The sequence below is a fragment of the Podarcis melisellensis genome (genome assembly GCF_964234715.1).
Source record: "Podarcis melisellensis genome assembly, chromosome: 16".
NCBI lineage: Eukaryota > Metazoa > Chordata > Lepidosauria > Squamata > Lacertidae > Podarcis > Podarcis melisellensis.
The window spans coordinates 6,864,946-6,880,968 of NC_138533.1; the positions used below are offsets into that span (position 1 = coordinate 6,864,946).

General features: G+C 42.6%; 2 protein-coding genes across 3 annotated transcripts in view; one reads left to right on the top strand and one right to left on the bottom strand.

Moving 5' to 3' along the window:
- The window catches only part of LOC309358659 (uncharacterized protein), a 16,183-nt gene extending 9,311 nt beyond the window's left edge, over positions 1 to 6,872 (bottom strand). Inside the window, exons 1-2 of one of the 2 annotated variants that reach the window (XM_081892036.1) lie at positions 6,767 to 6,872; positions 4,692 to 5,433 (exon numbers count right to left, since the gene is read on the bottom strand). In XM_081892036.1, coding sequence (XP_081748162.1) covers positions 4,924 to 5,415 — 492 coding nt within the window. In that variant the 5' untranslated portion in view covers positions 5,416 to 5,433; positions 6,767 to 6,872 and the 3' untranslated portion in view covers positions 4,692 to 4,923. Of the gene's footprint in view, positions 1 to 4,691; positions 5,434 to 6,766 lie in introns of those variants that run through there. The other variant, XM_081892035.1, reaches the window with a different exon arrangement.
- Positions 6,873 to 9,718: 2,846 nt separating this feature from the next.
- On the top strand, positions 9,719 to 11,432 carry LOC309358663 (uncharacterized protein). The gene is made up of 2 exons (XM_081892040.1): positions 9,719 to 9,854; positions 10,691 to 11,432. Exon 2 carries the CDS (start codon positions 10,709 to 10,711, stop codon positions 11,198 to 11,200), a length of 492 nt encoding a protein of 163 aa, XP_081748166.1. The 5' UTR covers positions 9,719 to 9,854; positions 10,691 to 10,708; the 3' UTR covers positions 11,201 to 11,432.
- Positions 11,433 to 16,023: the final 4,591 nt, after the last annotated feature.

Sequence of the window (16,023 nt, forward strand, 5' to 3'; positions counted from 1 at the left end):
AGTATTTGATCCATGAATGAGTTCAGGGCCCCATTGTGCTCTGTGTTCCTTTGCCTTCCTCATCTCCTTCTTCTTGCACAATTGTCAACTTGATACTTTCCACCTTTTTATTAAAGCTCATTCTTTATTCTAATATGGCTCTCTCTTCATTTGGCACCTTTTGGCAACAATTCCTCAGAGGAGGAAATCTTCCTCTTAATCTATAATAACATGGTCATTGATCAACATTACGAACACATTGTCCAGGAGTATTTAAAAAATGGGGGGGGGACACGAATAAAATAAAATAAATACAAGCAGCATGAAACAAAGTAAATACAAGCAGCTCAGAATTAAGTAAAATGCGCATCAACATTTGAAACATCTAAATCATAGCACAAACTCCAAAGAGGAAAATTTCAGAACGTTAAATGTCAGTTCTTGGTGAATTTTGCTTGCTGCAGCACAATACATTTCTATGCTGAGAGTGATAGATGGGCTTTGATTTGAAATAAGTAGAATGGTAGTCTCTCACACCGGCACATTCTTGGAGTATGCTGGCCCAGAGAGACCCTGAATTATTCAATAAATGCAGAACCTTTCATTTATCCCTGTTGAAACTCATTTTGCTAGTTTGAGCCCAGCTCTCCAATCTGTTACAGTCATTTTGAATCCTGATTGTGTCTTCAGTGGTGTTACGTACCCCTCCCTGTTTGGTGCCATCTGCACATCTGATGAGCATCCACTCAGTTCCTTCATCCAAGTCATTTATAAAGACGCTGAACAACAACAACAACAACAACCTTCTTGACACATATAATCCAAAAATGGTTGTCACACATTATAGAAAAGATGGGGGTTAGAATTCTCCTTGGTTTCACAATCTGACACATCAGATTTTCAGCCAGGGCAATTGTCCAAGCTCTAGAATACCATGCTTTAATGTCCAAGCCCAAGGTAGTGCGCCATCACATGACTATTTCCATGTGTGCCACTATGAGGAGAAACATAAAAAGTACTTTATGAGCAATTGTTGGAGAAGACATGCCCTTTATTTCAAGCAAAGCAAGTTGATGGGTAGGTTCATTTTGTATATTAAACTCAGTTCTTTAAATTCCAGAATCCAAAATGGATAAGCAGATTTGAAAAACCCCTACATATGTACAGTATTAAGATCCAGTACTAAGATTGATGTCACCGCTGGTATCATGTGGGAAATACAGAAAAGGGTAAGAGACCAGCTATGTAAGAGTTTCAAGAAGAAGAAGAGTTTGGATTTAATATCCCACTTTATCACTACCCGAAGGAGTCTCAAAGCAGCTAACATTCTCCTTTCCCTTCCTCCCCCACAACAAACACTCTGTGAGGTGAGTGGGGCTGAGAGACTTCAGAGAAGTGTGACCAGCCCAAGGTCACGCAGCAGCTGCATGTGGAGAAGCAGAGACGCGAACCCTGTTCACCAGATTATGAGTCTACTGCTCTTAACCACTACACCACACTGGCTCCATTACTTGGAGGATTCCATATACAGGGATTGGTTTTGCTCTCTGCAGTTTTCTTGAAATTGTCAGGAGGTGAAAATCATGTCCACTGTCCTCCTAGAAGGTCTAAAACCATTTTGGATTTCAGGAAGGGTAACCTCGGATATTGTTAGGAGATGGTTTGCTAAGATTCTTCAAGAATTTTGCCGGTCACAGATAATAAAAAGATGCCTTGATAGTTTCTGCAATTTGCTTTATCACCTTTTCTTAAAGAGATTGATAATTTTGGCATCCCTAAAGTCTGCTGGGATCTCTTCTCTCTCTCCCAGACTCTCCCCCCCCCCAATGAGCTTGTGATACCACACCCTTTGTTGTAGCAGGAGCATTCACCATAAGTTGTTCTAAAGCAGTCAACTCTCAGTCTGCTTAAATGGCTGTGCATGGTTTTAACAGAAAGAAAAACAACTGATTAAAATCAAACCATGGCCATGCTACACTAGGAGTTTTAGTCAAGAACTGTTCTTTACGTTGGGGAGGAACCAGTTACATAAAAAAAAAAAAACCTGAGTCTACATAGACCTGATTGTTCCCAGCCAGTGGCATAGATTGGAGTGGGGGAGTACAGCGGTGCTTCCCCGGGCACAAAATTGCTAGGGGTGCAAAATTTCAACACCTGGTGCTGCCTCAATACAGCTGTGCAATTCCATTGCTGGGCCCAGTTGAAAATGGCTTCTCTATGTGAAGCAGGAAGTGACTTCTCCAGAAAGTGACCTCTCCAATCAACAGAATGACATAGTAATAATAATAATAATAATAATAATAATAATAATAATAATTCTGTTGGCTCCCAACGCAATATTAAAAACACGGTACAACATCAAACATTGAAAGCTTCTCAAAACATGACTGCCTTCAGATGTCTTCTTAAAGTCAGATAGTTGTTTATTTCTTTGACATCTGATGGGAGGGCAGGTGCCACTACCAAGAAGGCCCTCTTCCTGGTTCCCTGTAACCTCACTTCTCGCAGTAAGGGAACCGCCAGAAGGCCCTTGGTGCTGGACCTCAGTGTCCGGGCTGAATGATGGGGGTGGAGACACTCCTTCAGGTATTCTGGGCTGAGGCCTTTTAGGGCTTTAAAGGTCAGCACCAACACTTTGAATTATACTCAGAAACGTGCTCTTATCTCTGTGGTTGCAATTTCCTGGGTGACGCGGACGCTGTTAGGTGGCTGAATGTGCACACATATTCGGTCCATTTAATCCCACTCTGTATGGCCCCAGGCTCTGGCAACCCATGCTTTGCCACTGTTCCCACCCTTCCCAGTTCCTTGATCTTCTTAATACACAAAAGTTCTGCACACGGGATGTTTCATTAATTGTCACCTACACTTTTGGGAAACTACCATTTGTTGTAGTGCTTCACAACTCCCTAGGCATTCACAACCGACATAAAACCCCTTTCCCCAAAATACATTTACTCCATCAGTCAAAGGAACTGCTTCAGATAATTTCCAATCTGCTGTCTATATTTACTTCCTTCATTTCAGCAAAGTCTGGTGAGGAGAGAGATGCTATTCTTGAATCCATCTCTTTCTGTATCTGCTTCATCACAAACTGAATTAGCTCCCTGCATATTAGACACGGACTCCGCCTCAACAGAAAACAGTCTCCAGGTTTGCTTACAGCAGCTTTTGCCTTTTGACTCCTAGTGACAGGGTAAACCTTCTCTCCGGCTCCCAGTATATTCTGCCTAAGAATTTTGGCACATCTTTCCCTCTCCAGTAAATCTTTGCCTCAGATACTGGGAGCTAATCTGGATGCCGTCGGTGACCTTTGCTGTTTCGTGAGGAAACATATTTGTGGAAGTATTTAGATCTTCTCTTAATAAACTTGTACCTTGTAAACTTGTAAACTTGATTCTTGTACCTGTGTCTAGAGATGCCCAGTGTGTGTTGTTATTCATTAAAACTTTCTCCATTAACTCAGTGTCAAAGTTTGAAGCTTTCTCAAACCTCATTTTACAGAGTTTGACCTTTTGGGAGGGCTTGGACTGGTTTGGACTCAGTCTGACCCTTATGTTTCTCTCCCCTTATGGTTTTGATCTATGGGCTACTTTTAAAATGAGGCTGCATTTTAAATTGATTTTTAACCTGTATTTTAAATCTGGTTTTTTTTCTATTATGTTTTTATTGTAATTTTACTGGTGTTAGCCGCCCTGAGCCCAGCTCTGAACGGGGAGGGCAGGGTGTAAATAAAACTTCTTCTTCTTCTTCTTCTTCTTCTTCTTCTTCTTCTTCTTCTTCTTCTTCTTCTTCTTCTTCTTCTTCTTCAGGCGAGATGTCTACAGCTTTTGCCATTTTAACTGGGGAGCTGGGATACTAGGTGCTACTGACCTGACTTCGCACCTTTCTCTGTGCAGTTTGCTTGCCTCTCTCCTCCTCTTCAAGACTAATTGGTCTGCTAACACAATCACCTTGTGGACATTCTGAGGATTTCTGTCTCTCAAAATTCGAGAAAATGTATAGAGAGACTTTTTTCTCCCTTTCTCATCTTGCTAGAAGCAGGGGTCATGCAGGGAACCAGAATCTTGCAGAATTCAGTGGAAGTAAAAGGATATAGTTCTTCACAAAATGCATAAACTTCTAGATTCAGTACCAGAAGGTGTGGCGATTGCCACCAGCTTGGATGGCTTTAAATGCAGATTACAAATAAAAAAATAAAGTCAAGGTTTAAATGTGCTTAATATATTTCTTTAACTCGTGTATGCAATAATTTAAAACTGCTATCAAAATACAGTATCTGACTGAAAGGCTGGATAATCCTGCAGCATTTGACTACATTATCTCCTATCAAAAATATGTTATTGTCTAAAGTCTTGTAACATATTGATTACAAAAGCTGTAGTCCACAATAAATTCCACACTGTGTACATATGCAAATGTTGCAAAACTACAAAAGATTATCCAGCTATTATGACTGTTGCTTCTCTGAATAAATAATGGTTTGAGGCACTCTAAGAGGGGACTTGTTTTGAAAAAGGGGGAAAGGATAATTCTCTCAAGGCGAGAGAACTATAACCACATAGAACTATACCATTCAGGGGGCCAGAGAGAAAGATGTCCTGCAAATGTTCCAATTTTAGTTTGGCCAAAAACTGCTTCAGACAGCTGAGGCCCTGGACACCTTGCTATGTGGAACTGAGGCTTTACATTTAAAAACCAAGACAAACAGGTTATCAGAATGCAGAACAAGCTTTATTGAAAAGGTCAAAGTAAGAGCATTGAAAGGGGCAAAGAAGAAAATCGGTGTAGAAGGATCTTTTTTCTTCTGCACTCTGAAGCAAAGAACGGAGGATGAATTCCAGGAGTGATTGCTTGAATTCAGCTTTTCTGAACCATGGCCGATAGATCTGTATCAAGCTCTCTGATTATCAGTTCAGGATATGCTTCTCAGGTTTAATTGGTCTATGAACAGATGCTAAAACGACGCCCGAACTTCCTTCCCCTCCCGTAGCCCAAACCATAGCCGAAACCTCCAGAGCTTCCAAGGAAACCAGACCCAAGGCCCAAGCCCCCATAGCCTCCTACAATCCCGGAACCACCAACTGCACATGGAGTGTTGCCTCCAACAGCCACAGGCTCACAGCTGGCAGAGAGGATGGGCCCTGGGATGGTCACAATGCAGGCAGGTGGCTGGACCACGACCTCTGCTGGTGGGATCTGGTTGATGGGTTTAGGGATAATCCCATCTAGGATGCCAAGGTTGGCTGCTCTTTCAGCACCTCCATTTCCATAGCCGAGACCACCAAATCCATAGCCGAATCCTCCATTTCCATAGCCGAGACCTCCCAATCCGTAGCCGAGACCACCATAGCCAAGACCTCCTGCTGAGCCAAACCCAACGGTGGGGGTGGAAGCACAGGATGGGACAGCACAGGATGGACCACAGTCAACCATTGTTGGATGGAGGTGAGTCTGAAACCAAAAACACCAAGGGACAAAATAAGTGTGGGGTACATCACCTCAGTGTGGGTGGACCACAGCTAACCATGGCTGAAGAAGAATCTAAAGTATATAATTGAAGAACTGAGTTGAATACAGTATGGAGCATGAGAACCAAAGAGGGCCAAATAATTATAAAAGCTCAGATATAAGGTACTTCAGGGAGAGTCAGCGTGTAGTTTTTTCTGATGTTGCAGAATTCAATTCGCATCAGACCCAACCATCATGAACAATAGAGAAGGGTGATGAGACTATAGGAACTAGAGCCCTGTGGTAGACGCTGTAGAAAAAGAAGAAAATACTCACATACCTTTTTAGGTCTCCATGTTTCCATGATCGTGCTCTGAATAAAGAAGCTTGTTATGTCAACAATTCTATCAATCATTTTTTGACAGGCTGGACCACTATAAACTATTATCGCCCCAGGTGGGGATGAGTATGAAAAAATAAAGCTGCAATCTGTTATCTATTTACCTGGGGTTAAGCATTAGTGAATACAATTGGGTTTACTTATTAGTAAAACGCAGAGTTTTGTGCTATAAAAGGCAGAAATTTGTGTGTGTGTGTGTGTGTGTGTGTGTGTGTAAATGACATTTAGGAAGAGAGATAATAGAAACTGGTGCTCTATAAGACGCACCAGACCACAAGACGCACCTAGTCTTTGGAGGCGGAAAACAAGGAAAAAATATTCTGAATCTCAGAAGCCAGATCAGCAAGAGGGATCACTGCGCAGTGAAAGCAGCAATCCCTCTTGCTGTTCTGGCTTTTGGGATAGCTGCGTAGCCTACATTCACTCCATAAGACGCACACACATTTCCCCTTACTTTTTAGGAGGGAAAAAGTGAGTCTTATAGAGCAAAAAATACGGTATATTTAACAGGCATACATGACATTACTATGGAGATCTTCTCCTACTATGTTTGCTAAATGGCACAGCCGGACTTCAAGTCCCATCTGCCTCAGCCACCATAGACAATGGCCATGGAATATAGGAGCTATAGTTCATAAACATCGGCAAAGCCCCTGGTTCTCCTTCCCGGTTCTAAACATATGTCCAAAGAATCAGGGATGATTTATTTTATAAACCTGCAGGGGGTGAAGGAGGGATGGGGAACCCGTGGCCCTGAAGTTGTTGGAGGATCCCAAGTCCTCTCAGCCAGCATTCCCAATGGACAAGAATGATGGAAGCAACATTGCAAGGACCTCAGGATACCCATCCCTGCTCTAATTGGAAGAGCCATCTAGCCTTACTTTAATGTGAACCTATGACAGGCTTGGAAATATCCCCCCAAGAAAATAGGCTTACCTGCTGCTTTGGTGAGATGTAGTGAAGACAGGAGAGTCAGATGAAGCTGTTGGAGAAACTGGGAGAACGTTGAGCTTTTATACAGTTCTGCAACCGCCCCAGTGATCAAGGGACCGCCTCTTCTGACTAATATTTTATTTAGTTGTTGACAATTTAATGTGCAAAATTACTTCACTAAGCACAAAAGGTCACAAAATTAAGTGGTTGTAATAATGAAAGACTAATAGTCTCAACACCATTCCCACTCCCTTCCTTTTAATTTTGCTGACTTCGAGTCTGATGCTTGAAACCAGATGCACCCAGAGGGAGCAGATAGAGATCTTCAAAGCTCTTTCATCAGCTTAAGGGACTCTAGGACATCATCAAAGATTTTGCATATGCATACTGGATTCTAAGAGATCTCCAGTATCAGTGTCCTCACGAAAATCCATCAGCACACAGTTGTATTCAGTTTCCCCTCATCTACACATTACTGGAGTGCAATTCTCTTTAATATCATACATCGTTGTGCCTTCTTTTCTTTAAGATATGCATTTGTAGGCACAGTTTACTCCAATGTATTCATTTTGCTACCCATTACAGTGCTACCTTGGTTCTCAAACGACTTAGTTGTCGAACAAATCAGCTCCCAAGCGCCAAAAACCTGGAAGTAAGTGTTCCAGTTTTTGAATGTTTTTTGAAGGCCAAACACCTGACACAACTTCCGCTTGACCGCAGGAAGCTCCTGCAGCCAATCGGAAGCCGCCCCTTGGTTTCCCAATGGTTTCGGGAGACAAATGGATTAAGTTTGAGACCCAAGATTTCACTGTACTTGGATAACTGCACTGGGAAATGCAGACAGCTACAGATTTTGTAGCACAGCAATGTTTCAGTTTGACATTGTTTCAAAAAGGGGTGAATAAATTTTATTTTTCTTTAAGGGTCAATTGAATTGAATTTCTCTCCCATTCCTAAACTCACCTGCCTCTGTCACTGAAAAAACTTCATTCCTGTTTCTACTTAAACTTACTCTACTTACTCTACTCTACTTACTCTACTTGGTCCTTGTTCCCTACTGTCATGGTAGTATATATGGTTCTGACAAGATATCACTGCACTCCCATCAGCCCCAGCCAGCATGGCCAATAGTCAGAAATTATGTGAGTGAAATCCACAAAAACTAGGGGGAATCCTGTTGGCTACCTCTGCCCTGCTTAAACTAAGCCTAAAGCAAATACATCCAATCCAGGAGTGAGGAATCTGTGGAACCTCCTCTATTGCTGAGGTTCATATCCAAGGAAAAGTGTGCACAGTTCCCTATTCAGACGCGCTTCTTGTCATTTTGTAAGAATGCCAGAGGCTGAGCTATAAATGGCCAATAGCTATGATAGCTGTGTTTGAAATTCACCAGGTGCCAGGCTCATTGGCCACTTGCGACCAAGTGCTGATGCCCAGGCACCAGGATGGTGCCTGATGTCTACACTATCTGGAGGTGCATGACTGGGGATCCATGGATCTTGGCTCTTTTCATACTCTAGCAGCACATCCTGTAGAATTCTGTTATATTTTATCTGCAAAATCAGAATGAACTTCATTCTGTTCTCAGTCACCAACTTCAGGAGCCAAAAGGTTCTATTGGAAAATACAACTTTTGAGCCATCTGGCCCCAAAATGGCAACTAGGCATTCCATTTTGGCAACTGTAACCCTGGTTTAAGGAGCCATAGGTCACCTAGCTTATATACCTGAGCTTCCAACACTGTATGCATGTTCTATTTCCACTATCAGAGACAGTAAGCCTCTGAATACCAGTTGCGGGGAATCTCAGGTGGTGACTGTGCTGTTGCATCCAGGTCTTGTTTTCAGACTTCCCATTAAGAGATCTGGTTGGCCACTGGGAGAATAGGATGCTGGGCTTAATGGGTCACATTTAGCCTGATCCAGAAGGATTTTTTTTTAGAACTGCATAAATTCATGGAGAATGAGGGTGTCAATGGTCACGAGCCATGATGACTATGTTCAATAGCTACTGTCAGCACGCTTTTGTATACCTATTGCTGGAAATCACTGCTGTCGGATTCAGGCCATGATAATGAGCTTTCCATAGACATGTGTGATAACAGAATGCTGGGTTAGATGGGCCTTTAGTCTGATCCAGTCAACCCTCTTTATGTCCTTAAATCCCTGGTTCTTTGAAAACAGCTGACACTATACGAACCTTTTATTTCTTCAAATATCTTCTTTGAAAATAATTCCCAAATTCTCAAACGCTTCCTTGCTTTATTGCGTACACTTATCCATACCTCACTATATGGTACGTTTGCATCATTGAAGACTGGAAGAGCCTTGTTCTCAATGACCAACCAGATGTTTATGGGAAGCCCGACAAGCACGAACTGAGCTAACAGCAACTCTTTCCCCAAAAAACAATATCCTTGATTGTAATGCATTTTTTGTATGTTATTTTCACTTAGTACAGTATGTCCATTCTTATACACAATTTTGTACACATCACCTGGCTGCAGGACTGCATGGAAATTTTTGTGTAAGTGTGGATTTCATAGGATTACACTGCTTCAATTCCTATACCATTTCAGAAAACGCAACCTGGATCAAATTTCTCCCCTAATCTTACCTCCAACAGTGGAGGTTAAACATAAACAAAACCTGCTATGTGTTGTGCACAGAATGACTAACTAAAATCCTGGGTATTAAAGTCAATTAGACTTCTGAGAAAATCAACAACTATTTTGAAAATAATGAACGGGGACAAAACACCTTTTGATCTGCCTGCCAGGAGGAACAGACAAGAATTTTTATTTTTCTTAATCTTTTATTAACTTTGTCTTGTGGAAGAATAACAATGAGGAGAGTGGGGTGCTGTGAAAACACTTAACACTTTTGCCTCGTTTCTTAATTAGGGCCATGATGCATTCCAAAAACTGCTTACTAATTAAAGCCGGAGGGGAAAGGAGGTGTATCCAAGCTGGATGTGGAGCCACCAGCGGATAAAGATGAAATGGTATAAAAGGGCTCCCTGAGCTGAGATCTTCCAACAGCTTCCTTTGGCTTCATCTCCTTCACTTCGTTTCTACTCCTCTGAGACTTTGGTAAGTCAAGTTTGTTCTCATATGATGTTATATTTGAATAATTCTTGCAGTGGTCAGAGCATTCAGGTAACTGAACTCCAAAAGAAGGCTAAAATTCTATTACTCTGTGAATTGGGTAGATCTTCCACCAGGAACCTTACCCTCTTAAGTTGTTGGCTGGCTACTTTTCTATATGTACCTTATGAAATCAAGTATTTAGCTGCCTGATTCTGAGTGTTAGTCCATCTAGCTCAGTTTTGTCTACACTAACCAGCTGAAGTTCTCTGAGTTTCAAGAAGGGAATCTTTAGCAGCTCAATCTGCAGATTCCAAGGACCAAACCTGGGATGTTCTGAATGAAAACCACGTGTTTGGCCACTGAACAATTGTCCTCCCCCTAAAATTATAGTAAGGTTCTAATCTTCATGTTTCCAAATAAATACCTGACTCAAATGAGCATAGGGAGTTGTCCTGTACCATGACAGACCATTGGAATCCCTAGTTCAGTTTTACCTACTCAGATTGGCCGTTGTTCTACAGGCCTTGAAGCAGGGGACATTCCTAGACTATCCTGAAATTATCAGGGATTGGATTTGGGATCCACAACGAAGAGAAGGGCTGTAGTGACAAAAGCAGAGAAGAATAAAGGTTTCAGGAATGAGGGCTTAATGTTTTCAGAATTATAAAAGACAGCTGATTTTCAGTGATGGAGAAAGGAAGATGGATTGAGTTCAGTGAACTGGGAATGGGTAAAATATCCTACTGCCACAGGATGATTATGTCTGAAATATTCTCCCCACTGTCCATTGAAGTGATGTACCCCACACTTATTTTGTCCCTTGGTGTTTTTGGTTTCAGACTCACCTCCATCCAACAATGGTTGACTGTGGTCCATCCTGCGCTGTCCCATCCTGCGCTTCCACCCCCACTGTTGGGTTTGGCTCAGCAGGAGGTCTTGGCTATGGTGGTCTCGGCTATGGATTGGGAGGTCTTGGCTATGGAAATGGAGGATTCGGCTATGGATTTGGTGGTCTCGGCTATGGAAATGGAGGTGCTGAAAGAGCAGCCAACCTTGGCATCCTAGATGGGATTATCCCTAAACCCATCAACCAGATCCCACCAGCAGAGGTCGTGGTCCAGCCACCTGCCTGCATTGTGACCATCCCAGGGCCCATCCTCTCTGCCAGCTGTGAGCCTGTGGCTGTTGGAGGCAACACTCCATGTGCAGTTGGTGGTTCCGGGATCGTAGGAGGCTATGGGGGCTTGGGCCTTGGGTCTGGTTTCCTTGGAAGCTCTGGAGGTTTCGGCTATGGTTTGGGCTACGGGAGGGGAAGGAAGTTCGGGCGTCGTTTTAGCATCTGTTCATAGACCAATTAAACCTGAGAAGCATATCCTGAACTGATAATCAGAGAGCTTGATACAGATCTATCGGCCATGGTTCAGAAAAGCTGAATTCAAGCAATCACTCCTGGAATTCATCCTCCGTTCTTTGCTTCAGAGTGCAGAAGAAAAAAGATCCTTCTACACCGATTTTCTTCTTTGCCCCTTTCAATGCTCTTACTTTGACCTTTTCAATAAAGCTTGTTCTGCATTCTGATAACCTGTTTGTCTTGGTTTTTAAATGTAAAGCCTCAGTTCCACATAGCAAGGTGTCCAGGGCCTCAGCTGTCTGAAGCAGTTTTTGGCTAAACTAAAATTGGAACATTTGCAGGACATCTTTCTCTCTGGCCCCCTTAATGGTATAGTTCTATGAGGTTAAAATAAGGTACATTCACATTGAGAGAATTATCCTTTCCCCCTTTTTCAAAACAAGTCCCCTCTTAGAGTGCCTCAAACCATTATTTATTCAGAGAAACAACAGTCATAATAGCTGGATAATCTTTTGTAGTTTTGCAACATTTGCATACGTACACAGTGTGAAATGTATTGTGGACTACAGCTATTGTAATCAATATGTTACAAGACTTTGGACAATAACATATTTTTGGTGGGTGTTAATGTAGTCAAATGCTGCAGGATTATCCAGCCTCTCAGTCAGATACTGTATTTTGATAACAGTTTTAAATTATTGCATACACAAGTTAAAGAAATATATTAAGCATTTAAAGCTATCCAAACTAGTGGCAATCGCCACATCTTCTGGTACTGAATCTAGAAGTTTATGCATTTTGTGAAGAACTATATCCTTTTGCTTCCACTGAATTCTGCAAGATTCTGGTTCCCTGCATGACCCCTGCTTCTAGCAAGATGAGAAAGGGAGAAAAAAGTCTCTCTATACATTTTCTCGAATTTTGAGAGACAGAAATCCTCAGAATGTCCACAAGGTGGTTGTGTTAGCAGACCAATCAGCCTTGAAGAGGAGGAGAGAGGCAAGCAAACTGCACAGAGAAAGGTGCGAAGTCAGGTCAGTAGCATCTTAGTGCCCCAGCTCCCCAGTTAAAATGGCAAAAGCTGTAGACATCTCGCCATAATAATAATAATAATAATAATAATAATAATAATAATTATTATAATAATAATAATAATAATAATAATAATAATAATAATAATAATAATAATAATAATTTTTATTTATACCAAACCCGACCCAACCAGAGCTGGGCTCAGGGCGGCTAACACCAGTAAAATTACAATAAAAACATACCAGAAAAAAACCCAATTTAAAATACAGGTTAAAATTCAATTGAAAATGCAGCCTCATTTTAAAAGTAGCCCATAGATCAAAACTATAAGGGGAGAGAAACATAAGGGTCAGACTGAGTCCAAACCAGTCCAAGCCCTCCCAAAAGGTCAAACTCTGTAAAATGAGGTTTGAGATAGCCGCAAACTTTGACACTGAGTTAATGGAGGAAATTTAATGAATAACAACACACAGTGGGCATCTCTAGACACAGGTACAGGAATCACTTTATTAAGAGAAGATCTAAATACTTCCACAAATATGTTTCCTCACAAAACAGCAAATGTCACAGATGGCATCCAGATTAGCTCCCAGTGTCTGAGGGAAAGATTTACTGGAGAGGGAAAGAAGAGCCAAAATTCTTAGGCAAAATATACTGGGAGCCGGAGAGAATGGTTGACTGGTTCTGGGCTGGTAGGAGGCTATGGCTATGGGTCTCCTTGGAAGCAATATCGGTGGCTAGCTTGGAGGTTCCCTTTATGGTCTGAGGAGGGGTGGGCTCTTTGGAAGGAAGGCCCTGCTGGGATGTCATGGTAGTGTGTGCTTTTAGATATATTGGACTCTTGAAGAACAAATGTGTGGTGATGACAGGAATGACACTCAACGGAAAAAGATGATGCAGATCCATTACTGAGTGTCTCATTCTGGATTCTGAGCTTTTGGGACCATCATCAAGCCAACAGCTTTTAAATGGCTCTCAGCAACCTTTCCTTACTCCTTTTCAAGTCTTTCCTCAAAGTCTGTAGACCAGTAATAAGTTCAGAGCCACGTTCCATTGTGTGTGCCTTTTCCTTGTTCATGTCTGCTTCTTGTCCAATTGCCCACTCAATATTTTCAATAAAACTCATTCTGAATTCAAATATTTCTCTCTTTCTTGGTTTGTTACCTGGTCTTATTTCTCAAAAGGAAGGGGGGGAGGGTATTATCTCGTGCTGGAACAGTTTTGGAGTATTTTGTCCTAGGGAGTTCCTGAGCTAACAGAGAACCGAAGGGAGGACATACTAGGCTCATAAGTTAGTGGAAGAGTGGGAAACTGCATGAATTCAATATTTATCGCATTTGTATCCCACCTTTTCTTCAGGGAGCTCAAGGTAGAACATACAGTCCTCCTCCTCATTTTATCCTTACAACAATCCTGTGAATTTTGTTAGGCTGAGAGTGAGTTGACTGGCACAAGCTCACCCAGTGACCTTCATGGCCAAGTGGGGCTTTGAACCCTATTTCCCCATGTCTTAGTCCAACACTCTAATCACTACACAACACTGGCTCCTTGGGCTTCCCAAATGTTGCTAAGGTACAACTTCAACCATCCCTGGCCACTGGTTGTACTTTGTTTTGGACCTAATATTTCTTAAAGTCTAACAGGAACCAAGTTAAATCTTCTTTGGGGTGGAAGGCGGATGCTCTCTGTCTCTGTGTTACCTGTCCAAAGAGAGATCCTTACTGTTGACTTAGGAGCATCCCTTCATTATTGAGGACTTGGAGGATAGGTATATAGGAAGCTGCTTTACACTGAATCACACTGTTGGGTCTATCTAGATCAGTGCTGTCTTTAGTGACCGGCAGTGGTTTTCCGAGCTCGACTTGGAGATGCCAGGGAGTGCCTTCTGCATGCAAAGCAGGTGCTCTACCATGGCAATATGGTCCTTCCTGTAGAAGTAAAATAGAATCTCAGTCCTTATGATTCTGAATAAAAGGCTGGTTTAAGTAGGGGCATCAGGAGCTACTTCGTATGGCGTGAGACCATTAGTTCATACAGCTCTGTATTGTCTATGCTGACTGTCAGTAGCTATCCAGGGTTTCCGATAGGGTTCTTTCCCAGCCCTGGTTGGAGATGCAATGGATTGAAACTTGGATATTCTGCATGCAAAGCAGGTACTCTGCAACTGATATGTGGCTCTGTGGAATCTTAGTCAAAGGCAAGTGGAACAAGGGGTCTTCTCACTGCTCACGTCTCAGGGATTGTGCTGAGGAGGGCTGCACTGAGGAGCAATGGTGGGAGTCTCCCCCTCCCCCTGCTCCTGAATCTTCCCAGGAGCAGTGGGACAGTATATGTCAGGAGCGTAGCTGAGCCAAGAGATGAAGGAGATGGAAGAGAAACAGGGTTTGGCTCTCAATATGACAGCCTGCAATTAGAGTTGGAGGAAGTGGGCTCGGCCCCCCTTCCCCAAGTGTTCACTGAGTTAGTTAGAGCAGACACAGAAAGCTCGCAAGACGAGGGAGGGGAAGAGATAGACGGCACTGGAGGGGTTGCTAAGCAACAATCAGATAGGCAGAGGACTGAGAGTTCATCCTTGGACAGTGTAGATTTCCCCCTTCCCTCTGCTCACGTCCAAAGAGCTGAAAAGGTCAGATTGCAACAATAGTGCAAAAGGGGAAAGGTGGGACGTTGGCGTTTTTCCTGTTGTGACACAAGTGATTTCGCAGAGTGACCAGACGATTTTTATGGAGCAGAGGGCTGTAGCCATGCTCTGATTGTATTGTGAATAAATAAATGAACAGCTAGGAGGAGGAGAACTGGGAGAGAGAGAGAGTTAATGGACTCTCTTTCACTGGAAAGCGTCCATCCGCTCAGCCAAAGGTCAAGGAGAGCAGATAAGGTGGCAGCACAGAAAGCAAAGTGGTTGTGAGATCAGGTTGCAAGACATGGATGTGACGTGGATGACAAGAGGGGAAGTGGGTGGAATCCTTAATTGGCAACACCTTCATTCCTAGAAATGGATTCTTTGTTCTTTCACTGTGATCATTAAAGTTTCTAACTGGTAAGAGACTCCTTTTGCTTTGTTCTGCTTATCTGCTGCCAAAGGAGGGGGCGGGGAGCCAAGTCCCTGAAGTCTGACCAGGTCTGTAACCTGAGGTACCACTGTATATCTGTTCTCATATATATCCCATATATATTTTGAAAATGCAGATTTTTTACATTAATCCTGCTAATGTCTTCACCTGTTTACAGTACGTTTGTAAATACTCAATAAACCATTTCTGTTCCTTTCTAAATATAGATCTATTTATATTGATTTCTTAATGATGCCTAATTTCAAGGCACCTCTACCGGTGATGGGTTCTGACACTTTTGGCATGTGTAATCTCCCTCCCCTGGCAGACTGCTGGGAGAAGGAAGGAGCTGTTGGCTGGTGCTTGCATAGAAAAATGCCTGGGAAGCACTTGCATGCTGCCTTGCCTTCCACGATGGAAGAGAGGATGAACAGAAACACAATGAAACAAATGCTTCAAGTAATTTGCCCAGAATGCCCTAGCACAACGACACTTCATAATGACTTAGAGAGGAAGAAATCTTGCCACAATTTCTTTCGAGTAGCGCTCAGCACTAGCAGTGGCAAGAACACAGCTTTCAGGTTATATCTTTTTCAGGGTGGTGGGTTATGTCTTGGTGGGGGTGTAGCTGATGCTCCAGATGCTTCAGCTGTTGGGTGGTCTCCTACTGAGTTCACGGATGTATGCTAATCATGTAGGTTAATTTCAACTCGACACGTGGTGGATAATTGCTGAA